This window comes from Blennius ocellaris (genome assembly GCF_963422515.1).
Source record: "Blennius ocellaris genome assembly, chromosome: 18".
NCBI lineage: Eukaryota > Metazoa > Chordata > Actinopteri > Blenniiformes > Blenniidae > Blennius > Blennius ocellaris.
This window is the reverse complement of record NC_137667.1, coordinates 15,699,307-15,716,844: the sequence shown is the minus strand read 5'-3', so window position 1 is coordinate 15,716,844 and position 17,538 is coordinate 15,699,307. Positions and strand designations below refer to the sequence as shown.

General features: G+C 40.9%; 1 protein-coding gene across 1 annotated transcript in view; it reads right to left on the bottom strand.

The window, feature by feature from the left end:
• Positions 1-17,538, bottom strand: part of nbas (NBAS subunit of NRZ tethering complex) — a 185,847-nt gene that overhangs the window by 148,608 nt on the left and 19,701 nt on the right. Inside the window, exons 9-18 of the mRNA XM_080514319.1 lie at positions 15,394-15,492; positions 12,762-12,900; positions 12,613-12,678; positions 12,359-12,487; positions 11,838-11,901; positions 11,040-11,233; positions 9,008-9,283; positions 3,311-3,436; positions 2,797-2,948; positions 2,536-2,673 (exon numbers count right to left, since the gene is read on the bottom strand). Coding sequence (XP_080370445.1) covers positions 2,536-2,673; positions 2,797-2,948; positions 3,311-3,436; positions 9,008-9,283; positions 11,040-11,233; positions 11,838-11,901; positions 12,359-12,487; positions 12,613-12,678; positions 12,762-12,900; positions 15,394-15,492 — 1,383 coding nt within the window. The remainder of the gene's footprint in view (positions 1-2,535; positions 2,674-2,796; positions 2,949-3,310; positions 3,437-9,007; positions 9,284-11,039; positions 11,234-11,837; positions 11,902-12,358; positions 12,488-12,612; positions 12,679-12,761; positions 12,901-15,393; positions 15,493-17,538) is intronic.

Below are 17,538 nucleotides of genomic sequence, written 5' to 3'. Positions count from 1 at the left end.
GTCTCGGGCCTCGGACGCAGGCCTCAAGGCAACATGGTTAGAGCCATTAGAGAGGGCACCCGCGTACACACACACACACACATAAACACATTTCCGGGTACACACGCATGTGAGCAAGCTCACAGATACTCTCACTCAAAGACAGATAAAGGAGAAAAATAGGCATACTTAAAGAAGTTAATTCACAGAGGATTTAATGTAACGGCTTTTTTTAATGTTTGTAAATTATCAATCTGTGTACACTCTTTTATGTGCTTTTTCTTATCCTCCATCTTTTCCTTCTCAACAATGGACTCCAGGTCTGCAATAAAGCCAAACAGTTTTATTACACAATGAGCAACACACAGAGAAAACCAAACGTGCAAAAAAAACAACAACAACAAAACAAAACAAAAAAACAACTAACCTGTAAACTGGAGGGCGACTATTCCAGGGGCTTACTATTGCACACGTTTCAGCTGTTCCTAATTCAAATGCAGACCGGAGGCTCACTACTCACTGTAACTACCTGATGTGGGAAGATATAAAAACCTGCACACTTTGAGCTTGCCAGAAAAACACAGTATGAATATTCATTTTAAATGTGCACCATTCATTCGTCCACATGCTTATTTCCTCCTGTTTACACTGGCTGGTTATGACAGATGTGTGTTATGTAAGTGAACTCGCATTAGGCTTAAGAGTGTTTCATGATACTTAGGCCTGTAGATTTGAATGCATGCGGGTATGAGAGGTGATTAGTGATCACTGAAGGGGTTTTCATTAGACTTCCCCTGAGTACTTGACAACAAAGGCATAAATTACCTTCAGCAGATTACCCACTAATCTCCACCAATGTTTATTTTTTAGGCTCTTTCTCCCTTGCTCATACTCATTATTGGCCCTGCCTTTACGATCGCCTCTCTGGGGTGTGGGCAAATCAAACACTCGGTGTTGAGTTTGGCACCAGTCTCTCCACTAAATACCTTTAACATTATGTCTTCTATTCACTTTTTAACAAGCCGCTGCCCATTCACTTTATGTATTTAATGTTGGAAATATTAGTAAGTAGCTAAATTTATTAATTCCGAACATTATACATCAACTTTGAGACATCCTTTTAATAGAAAATGTGATTTTGTGAATGCAAATGTGAAGGCAGTTTTATGAGGCTTCTATCTTGAAGTTGTATTTATTGTATGTGCTGTACAGAACCCAGGAAAAGAAGTATAATGCCGTTGTTTGAAAACTTAAAGTTCACAATGGAATAAGCACCTAGCTGAAAATGGAAACAACATATTAATTTGTGTATATATTCAGTTTATTTGGCAAAACTACAGTTTATATGTATCGTTGTTTATGCAATAGCCAATTATGTATTAGCATCAGATGACAGTTCATATGGGGACGCGAGCTCTTTAAGTTTTGGCATGTGTCTGAAGAGTTTGTGTATTAATGGGGAAGATCCTAATTGCTTCATATGTATAGTCTGAGATGACAACATTATTCCTGTAAGAGCTCACTTAAGTTTATTATGCATGTGTTTTGTTTTTCCTTCCTGTAGCTCTTCCAGGTTCATTTCTGAGAACAGGATTGTAACTCAGGCTGATGTTTATCAATCAATAAGCTGCTCTGGAAACACGAGTACGCTTCAGCATTGTTGTGGCTGGGTCTGCTCCAAGCATTTCTTTTAGTTAAAGTAATTGCTCTCTTACATTGTGTACAGTCAGAACAGTATGCAATAGCTTTGATTCATGTGCTCATCAATAAAAGTACCAGTGTTAAAGTTTTGCAGTGATCCAGTTGGGCATGTAACACAATAGTCGTAACAATGTTTTGAGTAGTGCATAATTACTTAAATAAGACTGTGTGTGAAACTGTGTGTTCCGCTGTATTTATCCTGCAGTGGATGGGTCACATGCCGAGGCTGTACCCGGGAGAGTGTCGGGTCAGATTGGCTCCAGTGCAGCTGATTCTATGTGAATACTGTTGGCCATGAAAAGTGCAGGCCGGTGACACAATGACAGCAAACCTGGATTTCAAAGACACAGTCAGCAGGCCAAAACTATTGCAGTTATATGAGTAGACGACACAGCACAGAGACCTACAACTGAAAATCTGCAACACGTTGCAGCAAAAACTAATATTTTTGCCCCTCAAAAAAAAAGCATCAAATCCATACTGTGATTAGTTTGCGATAACATGGATGAATGTTCAAATAAACCAAAATAACAGAATTATTTTTTCCTTTTTCTGTGTTGGTCTGGAGAAAAGTTGCTATAACCCTAAAATGAACTTGTAATATAGTATATCTGTCATGTTGTATTCCACAGACGCCATGACATTTTAACAACAGCTTAGAATGTACGAAACCAAACACCAACTATACAGAGGGACGTCTTGTGTTCTCAGTGAGATGTTTGGTAACCACATGCTCAGGATGACAGGGTGAAGGCTTTGGGTTGGGTGCAGCTGACATCCTCACTGCGAGAAGGCAATAAATCTCACAAAGGGGTCTTTTACACAACGTGGCTGTAGAACCAGTAGATTGTGTACCTGCTGAAGTCAATTTTGTCCAGCAGCTCTTGTCTCTTCTTACTCTCCCTCTCTTTCTTCACCTCCAGCTCCTCATCGTCCCACAGGATGTCTTCATAGGGAATGTCGTCGAGGTCAACGTCACCTGGCATGATGAATCTTGGAAGTGGCGTTGTAATGACACATAATGGAAAGAGCAACGCGAGAGGTCAGTTGAGAGGCGCCTTTTGTCAGCTTGCAGATTCTTGCATATGTGCGGGTATGCGTTTACGTAGGCCCTACCTGCCCCCATCCTCCCTGTGTCCTATTGCTAGCAGGGCCTCAAGGTCAGTCCCCTTCAGGCCATACTGCAGCAGCTCTTTAGCTGCATCGACATTCTCTGGGACACGCTCCACACACTCGTGCAGCACCCATGAACGCTTGCGGATCTTGCTCTGTGCGAGACACAGGGAACAGAGGGAGAGAGGGGGCTCAGAAGAAATGATGGGATAAAACGAGATACAGAATTAGGAGGGTAGGGTGTGAAAATTTGCTACAAATTGGTAAAAATGATGCGTGAAATAGAGTAAGGGGGTTGTGCTGCACTTCAGCGTGCACCCCACACCCACACGCGTGCGTGTGCGTGTGCGTGTGTGTGTGTGTGTGTGTGTGTGTGTGTGTGTGTACTTCTTTTTACCAGGCGTCTGATATGTGATAAACACCAAAACCCTGATACAATTCTTCATCTGCCTTCATCTTAACAATCTCTCCTCCTCATTTCCTGGTGTCCATCCCTCTCGTTTCATTCGCCTCTTACCAGATAATCTTGTATGGAGGCGATGCTGACGGTACTTTTCCTCCACTGTCTCTGGTAGACAAGGTCAGAGTCCAGATTATATGCATGGGCAAGAGACAGAGCTTCACCGTATTCTTCATTGTCAATCTATGAGATAAACAAGCATAAAAAAGGGCAGCGTGAGGACTTTGTGGGCCATTATGATTTTTGTTATTTCTGCACACTGTGGAACACACAATACAAAAGAAAATACAGAAGATCAGAAAAGCATAGGATTCATATAAAGATTTTTTGAGGTGAACAAAATAATCACAGCAGAAATAAGTAGACAACAGCAATAATTAAGCAGAACTTTCAGCTTCCTAATGTGAAATGTGGTTAAAAAACAATTCATACAACTGTAGCTAATTGTTATGTTTTGATAGTTTCATGTTTATTTACACCATATCATTGTACACGGTTCATCTTTTTTTTCAGACAGTTAATTAAAATAACTGAATCTGCTCTTGTGGAAAGCGCTCTGGTTTTGCAAGAACAATGTGTCTCATTCAAGTCGCGGCCTTCCTGTGTGGAGTTGGCATGTTCTTCCTTTGCTTTGTGGTTCCCTCCCACAACAGAAAAACAACTGTTGAGGTTAAATGGTGACTGAGGTGTGAATGTGAGTTTGAGTGGATCTCTGTGTTTGTGATGGACTGATGGACAGTCCATAGTCAGCAGCCATTAACTTCCACCCCTTACAACTCAGAGTTGGAGCAGCGGTATAAGAGGTGGATGGATTTGTATAAATCTGAACAAAATATTTCTCCAAGAAACTTAAAAGCACTGTTTTTCATTCCACTGAAGGACAAAGAAAACAAGGCCATGCAGAAGCGACAGTACTTCGGTAATCTTGAGTGTGCACACTAAAAATTCAAACAGCTCAACATGAAGCGTTCAATCTGTTTAGAAATTTACAGTGTGACACATGCTCCGCTATGTCTGCATATATAACAACAAATAGATAAGAAGGAATAAATATTTGGATATTTTTCAAGAATCAAAATCAAATTGGGTAAGAAGATATGAAGCTATGAAGATATGAAGAATTTGAGAATTGAAGGAGATTTTATGTGCACTGCAAAGGTTGGTTTGGTATGGCACCAATATCTAAGTGTCATAAATATGATACAAGTGTAACCCAAGGATGGGTTTGCTTTTTTTCTTTTTAATGTCCTGTATGTACTAGAGTTTCATGATTTACAATTTTCACATAAGGAATGACATTTTTATTATTGTTCATAAACTGACATGGAGGCACCCGCCACTACTCATAGTTATAGCGCCATCAGACATGTTTGCCCCTCCCTGCAGCTATTGTGCTCGAGCAAAACAACTTTGAAAACTTCTACTCTAACTGAAGAGACGTCTTTTGCAAAAATGTTATCGTGTAGACTCGATGCGTCAAACAAATGGTCCGTGGGACAAAAGAACGTCCAGCAAGAGGCTCCAATGTGGCCAACCCGACTGACGTTCTCGTCGCGTATACTTTGCGCCACAACAAAGAAAAACTTTAATGTTTAAGATCAAAGGATATTATGGCACTATTTTACCAGTTCAGTCAACTGAAGATCAAATCGGGGTGTCTGTGGCCCCTGAGCTAAAATGTGTGACACCCCTGCTGTAGAACGTGTCCATAAAGAACATGGTTTCCGTCCCAGACATCGTTCGCCTGGAAATGCTCTTATCCAATCTAAGAAGATGATGCAGCTCATCGCAAAAATAAACCCACAAGATAAGTTTCTACTTAAGTTTATTAAAGTTGAAGTCTTCAGGAAGGTAATAGAATATGTCGAGTCTGACTATTTTGATGAGATGCAAAACGATAAGACCTCGAGAGTTATACAGCACAATGCTTCAGGCAGGATTTAGCGGAATATAAAATGTGGTTGCTGATTGTGAATAAAAGCTGCAAAGGGCTCTTCATATACACAATACTTTCACAGGCAATGTTTGAATTACTCTTTGGATTGTGCTAAATTCCAACTTTTTCTTCGCGGTTTCCTTATTTAGAGTAGTCAACAAGTCTTAATACTTTGGTATGAGTAACTTGACACCGGCCAGTTAAAGTGGTGTCTGACAATTTACTTACATTAATATAACAAAAAAAAACAGAAAATAATTGCAGCATGTCAGTGTTCTCAGTGTGATCATATACGCACAATGTTAGCCTTTAATAAAAATAACACTGCTTAGCAGAGCCACCAGCACAGACGACAAATCTTAGTCTGTGTCTGGCATCACTCACTCAATCAAACAGTGCAATATAGTTACTATTATACAAAGTGCTTCACAATCGATTGACTAAAATAAATGTATAACTCAATACATCAGCACTAAAAGAATAGAGTTGTGGTAAAAGTGTATCGTGAGCATTATTATATGACATTGCAATATATTATATTAAAATCGACACTTAAAAGTATATATTACGACAAGCTGATCATTGTGTTCTCTACACAACGGTCACCAAGATCAGCTCCTACGTACAACCTTGAATGGTGACAAAGGATAAAAGGCACACAGAAAACAGCTGACAGCTGACCAAGGAAAATACTGGAATATGGTAAAAAGGGAGATTTTATTCAGATGTGCTTTCTATATAGTGGATTACAAGGAACTCCCTATGAATGCAGTAAAGATTTGTGAAAGCGTGACTGTAAGCATGCATTGGCGTTTAGTAGGAGCAGAAGGTTATCTTTGTTGTTGCTTATTGTCATCATTAATACGGAATTGGCCAAGCTTACATGTCGACAACAAAATAATGGCAAAGGAAGTATTTGTCACATCAATTCCTTGCAAAATGATTTAATCCCACGAATAAAATGACACCATAGTTTATGCAGGCCCACTCAGTGTGTATGAAAGCACATGTGTGTAAGCACAGTGGCTGACGGGCACAGTGAGTATCCATCTCTTTCTGTGTGTAGGAGTACAAAGCAACACATTAGCCAGACTGTGGTTCCTGGAGGGCAATAAGAGCCCCACACAGTTAAACCTCACGTAGGAGGACATCAAAAAAAAATCTTCCTTTTCTCTCCGGATTCAGCTAATAAAACTGTTAGCAGCTCTGCCAGCGTGCTACGCATACAGGCAGGGTTATGCCACAAAATGCATCATCAAACCGTGAAACACATGAAAAGGCTGACTTGAGGAAATAACCTGGAATCCCTTGTCCGGGTCTATTCACAGTCAATTTGACCACAGGTCTGGGCTGAGAAGAGAGATCAGGCCAATCAGGAGTCTCCAATTTTTTACAGAAGCAGGAGGTGGAAAAAACAAGGCACAAACTGAGGCGATCGTACATGAACATGTACATATGCAATGCAGGCGCCCTTCGGCTATTCATTCTTACACCTACATGTGGTACATGTGGATATAAAAAAAAAAGCAGCAACGAAGCAATTGCAGGAGAATAGCAGCAGCAGCTGGGGAAGCGCCGCTGGTACCGAGTGTTACAAAGAGATAATAATGATATATGACTTTGTAACTCTCCACTGTTCGGCTTGATGGTGATGACTAATGGCATCTAATGATGATGACAATGATGAAGAAGGCACGAGATGATGGGTCATAAAAATGACTGATTAAACATGCTCAAACTTGGGACCATTGAGAGTTGATACCACCCTCACTGTGCTTTATGATAGAGGATGTTGTTGTCTTTGCTGCAATTTGTAGTGAGTGGCACCAACAGTCATATTCCTAATGCAGCAATTAGCATTTCATACAATCCCCCGAGACTGAAAAATAGCCTGGAAGTAGACTGAACATCTTGCTTAGTTTTCATTTCTTCTCGACGATACTTTGGAGCCGATCCAAAAAAACAAAAGCACTTCACTGAGCCGGCACAAGATTTATTTAGTCAGAAACCAATTTTGCAGATCAGCCTGTTACAATTCACTCAATGAGCAAAGGGATTCATTCATATCATGTCCTTCAGCCGCAGCTAAATTAAGTGGCAAAAGGAAATAGAGAGTTTCATCATAAATGTGATATCTAGCACCGGAGACAATCGACAACTGCTCTTAAAAATGATTAAGCTACATTATTGTGAGACGCATGCGACTCGTGTTTCAGTTTTAATGTGATAAAGGCCTTTCATCGGGGGTTGTATAATTAGAAATGGACTGTCCTTGAATTATTAAACATCAAATATCAATTCCTTTGCCAAAATGAATTTACACCCTTGCGTGAGGGAGGAAAATGCACATCAGCATTGTTGTTTAGACGGCTGAGCTGATAAGGCATTCAGATCCAAACATGAAGGCATTCTAGCATGAACGTCAACAATAGTTTTGAGCAGCACGAGTGCCGTTATGTGTGGATAAATATTTAAACAGGAACAAAAATGTGAGTGTCTTATTTCCTCCGGAGTTGTCATACCGTCGTCTGAAAACTAGCCACTTTCAAGCAATTACAAGTGGAGTCAAAAATGTCAAGTTCGGTCCTTAAGAAGGCCTGTCATGGTGATTATGTCAATGTTGGAAGACATAATGATTTGAGTTTCATGCAAAACCTGACATTGAGCTTCTTATTGGTGGTGCAACCGATTAAGTCTCGACCACGAGTCGGGGATGAATTATAGCGGCAGCAAGACGCCCAACTGGCCTGACAAGCCTCGTCTACAAAACAAGTTGAAATGTGTTGCTGTGGAACCCCGTTAAAAGGAAAAGACTCTACAACTGAGGTTGCTCCACTTTGTGAACATCAGACCAAACCCAGACACTAAAATACTAATGACAACACCAGCAGGCTATCTCACAGGGACACTGCTTGTCAACTTAATGCATGAGCTTGTTGTTCCCTGAAGTGCTGGACAAAGTCAAACAAAGTCCCGATGCTGGAAGTAGAGGACAAATTAGAGTCACCAAAGTGTTTACACTTAATTATATAAATGTTCCACACATTCTGTGAAAATTTAATTCACCTGTTCACACAGAGAGCATGAGTTTGCATGTCTTCCCTGTGCATAAGCAGGTATTTGACAGTCTAAACATTAGTTTGAGGCGACTCCGATTGCTTTAATTTTTAGCGTGTGTCTTGGTTTGTAGCCCTGTGATGAACTGGCGAGCTGAGCAGGGTGACAGTAACCTGCCCAAAGTAAACTGGGATTGGTCCAAGTTCCTGTGGCCCTGACAGGGTGTAGAAGAGAGATGGACAGACAGTTATGGCCATATTCTTCTGATGGCATGTTTTTTTGTCTTTGAGAATTCTGTCATAAAGTGGTACAAAACACAGATGCAGAAATTTTGACCAATATCCACATTGGTGTGGAATTATGTGATTGTTAACACATGGCTGAAAAGAATGGAACTCCTTGAGCTTATCAGCTACATCTGTAAATATACGTTTATATTTCACAATAAGTTAAATCTCTCTTAAAGACAGTTTTGTAAAGCAAAACAATATTTTTTTTTTCCAACAAGGAACTTTCATGACTGAAAGGTTTATTTCAATGGTAATATTTGATCATATCATATAAAATCAGACAGGTTATCTGAATCCCATTGAACCATCTTCAGTGTATACTTGCTGTGAGGTACTGCAGGAGTTTTTAACTGTAAAGTCCAGACTTTGTCTTGCAGGCAACATGTACATGTATAATACTTAGAAACAGCCGGGGTAAATCATCAACAGGCTCACATGAACATCTCCTTGAAGCTGCTGATGCCTCCTTACCTTCCTCTGGTACAGCTCTTCTGGTGTAGTCGACCTCAGGCTAACCAGACGGTAGTTCTTGACTACGGTGCGGGGACGCTTGCGTGGAGGAGCGAACCGTTCCATCTCGGTTACATAATACAGGCCCTGCTTGATGTAGCCAAAGTATCGCGCTTTGGCCGAAGACTCTTCGTCTGAGTCGGACTCTCCTCCGTCGTCGCCATCTTCATCTTCACTGGATCCGCCGCTAAGGTTGCTCTCCAAACGGACGCGTTTCTGGGCAAGCTTCACTTCGCACTGATAAGCAAGGAGTAAATACAAAGGCGTCAAACCATTATGGAGGAAGCAACAAGAGAGTTAATATATTGCATAAACTTAACTGCACACATATGGTTTAAATGTGATCATAAAGGCACAGTTGTCTACTTACTATAAAATACATCTGTCTTGTTGGCACTAATCCTAATACAAAGATAACAACACATTCAAATATGCCGAGAATGACTTTCGGGTGCACCGTAAGGACATGTCCATGGCAGCATTAAATAAAGAATGAAAAATGAGGCATGGAACGCAGTGCAGCGCCGTTTACATCTCGCTGTGCTTAAGTTGGTAAGCACACTTAATTTAACGCCCTCATGCCAGCTCAGCAGGCTGTCTGAACACAAAACAGCAGCAAGGTCAAGCAGCTCAATAGACGATTTAAATCCAAGCTGTCCAAAGTACTTTCTTTCACCTGTCTCGCCCTCTCCACCAAGTCTGTGATTGCCTAAGCTAGGGTGAAATTATTTACCCAAACTGTAATCCACTATGCTGTAGCAAGAGCTCATATTGTACAGAGATGCCCCTCTGAATTTTTGCTCAGTAGAAAATTACGTTGGCCCCTGAAGCATTTAGCACCTGTACAGCAGTTTTGCATTTATGATGATTAGTGCTCATAAAGTCACATTACTGCACATCTGTGGAGACATATGCACAATAAAAGCCCCATCCTCCTTTAAAGGCCCATGCACAAGGCATTATCAATTCACACACTGCTGTAGAAACAACTGCAGATGGCCCACCCCCCACTCCACACTCAGGCAGGCTGATGAAACCTTCCCCAAGAGTTGGCAGCTAAAGAAATCCTTCTCTTTTTCTCAATCTCTATGCAATCAGAATTCAAAAAAAAAAAAAAATGGAATAAAAGCACAGGACTGAGATAAAAGATCAGGGTGATGAGATTGTGTGGGGATCAGAACGCAGGAAAACATATTTCATCATTGCTGGTTTTCACCATTATATACACACCAGCACACATGCCTTTACAAAGTGACACCAACCAAGTGAAAAGACCTGTAATGATCATATGATATTGGATTCAGGGTTGATTTTTAGTCAGGAAAAACTGTTCTTTGGGGTTACTGCATCCTCTAGCGGTACAGAGGGGCCACAGCTTTAATCTGTGCACATGATTGAGTTATAGCAATGTGACTTTGACAGTGTGCCATGTGCAAATAACAATGAATAGTGAAAACTAGATGCTTTCTTCATTCAATGTATATGTATTATTTTTTTATGTAAATATGTTAATTGCATGCCTTCCTTTTTGCTCTAATGTTGGACTATTTTACACAGTGTGACTGCACAGTGATCAATAAAAGATTTGTTTTGTCTTCAAAATGCATTAAAACTACTAAAAATATGCAGATAAAAAAGACTTCTAACCTGAAACAGCCTAACTCTCTACATGCACACACTGTGTTTCTGCAACAAGAAGAATATTTCTATTCTCTCCCACGTGGACTTGTGACCTGTTCTGTCTCTTCTGTTTCCCTACACAGACACTGTATGCTCGAACAGACTCAAGGCCTGCACCATCTGGATAGAACAAGAAGCTACGAAGAAAGAAAATAGAAGAAAAGGATGAAAAATAACACCCCTCTATTCCTATAATAAGCCTTTTGAGGCCCTGAAGGCTAAAATCTCTAATCTATGACCTGCGCTGAAGGCTTCTTGCATTCAACAAACACCTTCCCTCTGTTCCCCAAAGCGCCACTATCTTGACATTTACCTCCAGGCTCAGGAAGCCCCCGTCATGCGCAGCGGTAACTCGAGGTGAGGGCTCAAACCACTCGCAGGATTTCCCCAGAAGGTTGCGCAACGTCCTGACGGACGAGACGGTGACGGAGCCAGAGCAGCGAGCAAGAATCAACACGTTGTCACTCCACCAGCTCACATCCACCAGCGGGTAGTACTGCTCCTTATCTGAGGGGCATGAATGCAGTGTGTTAAAAGATGTGATCGCACACCAGGGGAGGCTGAACCTAACGGGGCGGAGCAGATTGATTGTGATGATTTGTGGTCAAAACATCGCCGGGGCATGCTTTACGACACGGAGGAGCCTCACCTTTTGGCATGACAAGCTGTTGTTTTTGTTTGTTTGTTTGTTTTATTTTTAATCCCCGACTTGGCTTCCTTCTCCAAGACGTATTTACCAATGTGGACATGTGACATAACTCATCATGCTTGAGATGAAAAGGTATACACAGATTATTGCTTGCACCAGCTGTCACAGCTGTCATCACTACTGGCCCAAAACTGTCAAAAAATGATTTAACAGCTGCACAAACAGGAATACACACTGACACATATAGACAACTTCCCAAACAGTGAAATGCACACATCCACAGGCATGGACACCGAAGGAGCAAAATATGTTCCGGGCTTGACATACACTTCATGGTTATGTGTCTAAATAACTGTATAATTCACTGAATAGGACATGTCAAAGATCATTAAATTGTATCCAGTGTGCTCTGCTGTGTCAGCAACAAAGTAAGCTCTCTTTGGCCCTTCCGGCCAAAACTACCTTTTATTTTCTTCCTTCTCTCCAGCGAAGTCTTCCACTCCGGATTGATCTCCTCAAATCCTGGCTGCAGGGAAGACCGAGGGATGGAGGAGGAAAAGAAGAGAAGGAGTGCAAGGGGGAAAAAGAAATGATCTGCTAACCCTGTTTACACTTACAGCACAGAAATACACACAGGAGAAGCTCTGCCAGCGACGGAGCACAACATAAGCACAGTATGCAGAAATAAGGAACGCATCCTGCAAAAAATAAGTTCCCCATTACGCACGCATACTTGTTCTCACGACACACACTCACACCGAGGCCAAAAGGAGATTACATTAATACACTCAGTCAAGCATCTCATGTACCAAATATTATAATGACACACAATTACATGCACAGATTTACTGTGCTAAAGCAAAATCATGGATGTGTTCAGAAATGGCACAAACACACATCTTTGTGCTGCAGTGACTTTAAATCGACTCGCATTCATTTTTTGGGGGGAGGGACACCTGCATGCATGCACGCACGCAGTTTACCTGTTGGTCTTGGCTCCACGTAGCCCTCTGTTTCAGGGAGGGGATATCCCACAGAGAGAGGCGACCAGAGAAGTGGATGACAGCCAGCAGGGTGCCATCGGGACTCAGACTCATGCGGAACACGCCATCCTGAAACACACAAATGCAGACGCTCATTTTTTGTTTGGTTTTTTTTAATTGAAAGTAACATTTGCCAGCTTCTGCAGAGCAAACTTGTTATTTGCAACAAATGGAACAGAAGGGAGAGGTACTACCTTCTCATCGCCTTGTCTGGAAAATAATCGAATCCCAGGAATCTTGAAGAAACCCCTTTTCTGATTCTACCAGGAACGGAGGGAAATGCGTGTCAGCTAAACAATGAAGAATATGTACATTAATCTGTGAACGTGTGAGGACTCCTCACCGTGCTGATATCTTCCTCATAGCTGGTGACCTGCTTGTAGTGAGGTGAGCCGGAGAGAGCCCTCCAGGCCGTGATGCCACAACTGGAGGCCTTGGAGCTGCCATCATCCCCTGATTCACAGCCACCCACCAGAAGCAATCTGAAGACACAAACACACCCACACCCCCACCCACACCCACACCCACACACACACACACACACACACACACACACACACACACACACACACACGGTGATAACAACCATCATGATTATGTCCCAACATGTCCATTGCCACAACACCACAAGGAAAGACAATTAGGATAGTGACATTGATCCTGAGGTGACCCAGACAAGGTTGAAGCCAGAATATCGGTGAGAATCCACACGACTTAATGTGCCTCTTAGCAAGGGAGATGCTATAAACATTGTTTATCTGAGCTAAGGTCTGGCTGTAATCACACCACTGTGTTTGCAGAGAGATGAACCAGATGCAGGAATGACCAGGAGCTCAGGCTGAGGGAGGGTGGAAGGAGTAGCGCTTTCAAGCTCAACACTGCCCCCTGCTGGAGAAGAACTGAATATTTAACAGGAGCCAAACTGATGATTGGATTGTAAACTGATAAAGAGCTGAACATGCGGTAACAAAGCCGCTTCGTTCTTTCATCAGGTGATTCTTTTCATATTCTACAATCTTGTGGTTTCATGAAATAAAATACAATCAGGTCTTGGCGAGTATATATCCCTGCTAAGCAGCACAATCCACACTGAAGGCTGCATATTCATCATAAAGAAACATGTCCTTTTAAGCTTGATTATATTTTGCCATTATTGTTTTCCTGGTGAAACGTTTATCACCTTTTCTTTGCATTGTCTTCATTTTTGTGTATGTCAATGACCCAGTTTTCACAAGGTATCATTAAAGTTTTATCTCAGTTATCAGTTGGCAAACACTCAACAGCAGCTGCCAAAATCTATTTGGCTGCCAAACCAACTTCCTCTGGCCCAGCTTAGTCTGGTTTGTGCAGATCTAGGGAGCGTGGAAAAAGCAATGAGGTCACAGGTATGAGCCAGACATCATTATGTGAAACCTTCGAAAGCCAAGGACACTGTGCACCGCAACAGTGGATTCCTGCAGGTATTACATTAAAGTGATTGGTTCATTTATTCCTGAGTAAGACCCTTGGCCCCATTCCATACATTATGCCAATGCAGTAACATGGGCGTATGTAATGTAGATGTCGTTGTGTTTCTGTCTCAAGTTTGTCTTTCTGGACATTATAAGGGATTTCTTTAATGATACAGTATGTGCATGTCATACCTGCCTGGGAAATTTGTTTTGACTCATTTCTTTAACAATATCTATTCACCAACCATTAGCTCGGTAAGTTCATGCAATCACATGTGATCCAGTACAATAACATTGTCATATAGATGTCATATAGATATATATATATATATACATTTATATGCAAATAACCTGACCTTAAGTATAGTTGAATCACTTTCCTTGTACTTCTGTGATTATAAATACACCATTAAATCCTACTTATAGTTTTAAATATCCGGCAAATTGGAGTAAAACTAATCGAAATCACACACACCTTAACATTTTTAGTCAAAAGAATATATAACTGAGTTTAATCTCCCTTATAGACTATACATTAATGAATACTATGAGCCATTTCCAAAAGGAAGTACACCAAATATGACTCACTATTCATTGGGTGTACATCTAAATATATATATATACTTCTATGACTTATTAAAGTTCTCCTCCGACTTCCTGAGTTAAATGCATCAATCAAGGAAACAGTAATAGAAGATGTATGACTCAAGCAAAATGGCCAAACACATTGTGCCCATTATACTAGCAAAACAATTACTACAAAAGTAACACCTTTCTCAATTATAACAATTTTTTCCTATATTGTAGTGTTTCTTTTCATTTAATATTGTTAGTTTTCAGAAAACAGATGCAGAGGATAGTATATAGTATAGTTTTCTCAATAAACAGCTAATGGAATATAAGAAATTCCTCAGTATGATGCAGTGCCACCAAACAGATTTTAAACCCCAACGCACAAAATTAAAACATTATCTCAGGATTTAAAACAAAACTTTACATGACGGACTAAAACCAAAACCATGAGGTGTATTTCAATCATTATATGAGAGAGGAAAGTTCCATTGAAATGCAGAAAACTCTACGTCCAGCACAGTAATCAATACAACACACACCGAGCACCATATTGACAATGCACTTGATGTCCAATGATGAAAGCATTTGAAATCATTCAAACAAATTTCAAACTCTGATATCTCGGTTGTGCATGGCATGGCATTCCATCATGGGCGACGGCTTTCCCGATGAAAACAGATTCAAAGGATTTATAGGGATGTCTGAATATAAATGTATGAAAAATGCTCATGATGAAACACGTCTCTAATGGAGGCAGGCTTGAACTGCAGAGGCCTCGAGAGGAAATTAAATGTCTGAGGGTGTGAAGTGAAGGCTTCAGACATTAGTAAGGCTGCCACTGAGAGGCTAAAAGCAGAATGTTGAAAAAAAATTTCAACAGTTTTCAAAAGAGTAATTTCAACCTAGTTCAACAGGCATTCTAGTCTGGCTGCAGAAGAACATTTAACGTACCGGTGTCCAGGGTGGTAAATAGCTGATGTGATACCATGGGAGTAGTGGGCCGAGAAACTGAAGGAGTGACTCTCCTGGAAGTTCTGGTTGGTCCCCACACTGAAAGAGAGAGACAGATAGTTAAATTACAAGTCACCACATAACCCAAACGCGTAAACAATCAAAACATGAACTCTCGTGTGGGACACGTTAATGGTGCGACAAAGCTGTTTAGAGGAATATGATGAAGCAATTTCTCTCCAAGCTGCAATTAAAATGAGACATGGCAAATGTATAATCTAATTTAAGTGGGGAATCTAAAACAGATTGGTACTAGAGGAGACATGCTGCAATTTGTGTTGCAATATCTCACTGGGGAAATGTTTCATTACGGAGTAAGCATATGGAGAGAGGAAAAGAAGTGCGAAAGAAATCACAAAGAAAACGGGAGAAAAACATCCACGAATATGACAGTGCAGCTTTCTCCAGCTATTAAAGGCGTTTATACAGCTGGAAAGCAACTGTTTGTATGTGGAAAACACACTTCGACGGAGCTCATGCAGAGCAAGAGAGTGAGGGAGGTGGCTTAATGTGAAGACTGTGCTACAACTACAACATTCTCATTTAAAGTGTTACAACAAAACACAGTCACAGGCAGAGAAAGGATGAGTGTAAGCTCAGTGCTAACAATTAACCTATAGACAGTTTCAAAGAGAGTGTGGTGCAAGAGTCTTCACCTACGTACACACACAGACACACACACACACACACACACACACTAAAAGCACATGATGATTCAACATGGATGCAGTCTCAGCCCGAGTGGAGTGGAACAGCACCACGACTTGTCGTGACTGCAGCTATCTCAAACCAAAAAAAAATAGCAAATCTTTGAACTAATGATTTAGTACTAATGCTAAAGTAAGAAGGAATGATGTGAGTGGCCATGGAGAACGGTCACACAAACACACACTCGCATTAAAAAAAAAAAAAATCAGTCTTCATCAATCAAATATTCCAAATGTGTTTCGGGAATAAGGAGCAAAAGCAAGCGATTTAGTATTCAAAGAGAAGAATCAGTGGCTCATTGTTAAAGTACAGATAGGCATGGAGTGTAAAATTATACCACAAAGGGTGCACACGGTTAGGATAGACAATATCTGCGTTTAAATTTGAATAGGATAAAAGGAGTATAGAATGATGGGCCCCATAAACAACAAATGACTCCCCTGCCAAAAAATGTAGATGTGCTGACATGGTATTTAAGAGCTCCTTAAAACAGAACAACCTGCTTGCTGTGACTAATACTGTTATTAAACAGTTTATACAGCGTATTCACAGGAGTTCATTATTAGTGTAACACATGCCACATGGCTGTGAGACATGAAAAAGATTTTTCATTTGCCAAATTGTTACTCAACACTTGCTAAACAGCTGTTGATTAAATTATTCATTTCTGCACATACAGTTAAATTGGACAACATTTTTCCCTTTGAAATAACTTAAGGGCTGTAATGGTGAGCACGCCCGCCTCATTGAAAAGTATATCCCCGGTTCAAATCTGGGCTGGGGCATGTGCGGCATATTTTTTTAGTGCACGAGAAGGCTTTCTCCTACAGTGCAAAAACATACATTTAACATTAAGCCAGGACTCTAGATTGCATAATTTAAGTATTAAATCAGTTTTAATTTTAACTGGAATAGTTAAAACAGTACAAACTTTCAAATAAGTATTGATTTGAGTTAATGAAGTCACTGCCAGTCCCAGAGAGGGCAATGTGTTGACTTAAAATACATGCTGAAGCTTCATGGAGACAGACTGAGTGGAGATGTCAGCTGACTTTTGAGTGAACGCCATGGACAAAACTCCCTTAAGCAGTTTGTGTGTAACCACAGTTATACTTCATTGAGAAGAAAAACTGACAATCAAGTAAATGATGGATTCGATCTGTGGCTGGTTTAAATAAAGAAAAGTGTGCATGAATGAACAGACGTGATGAGGAACCAGCGGCTGTTGGTATTGCGTGACATTGTTCAGGCGGTTTAGTCCGGTCTCAAAATTCTCAGCGCCCCTCCCTCCCAAGTGAACAGAGTCCCGGAGTGTCCGAATGTGAAAGGCCCCTTACACCCTGCTACTGTGTACTCTGGGGCACCTTTGTACATCTT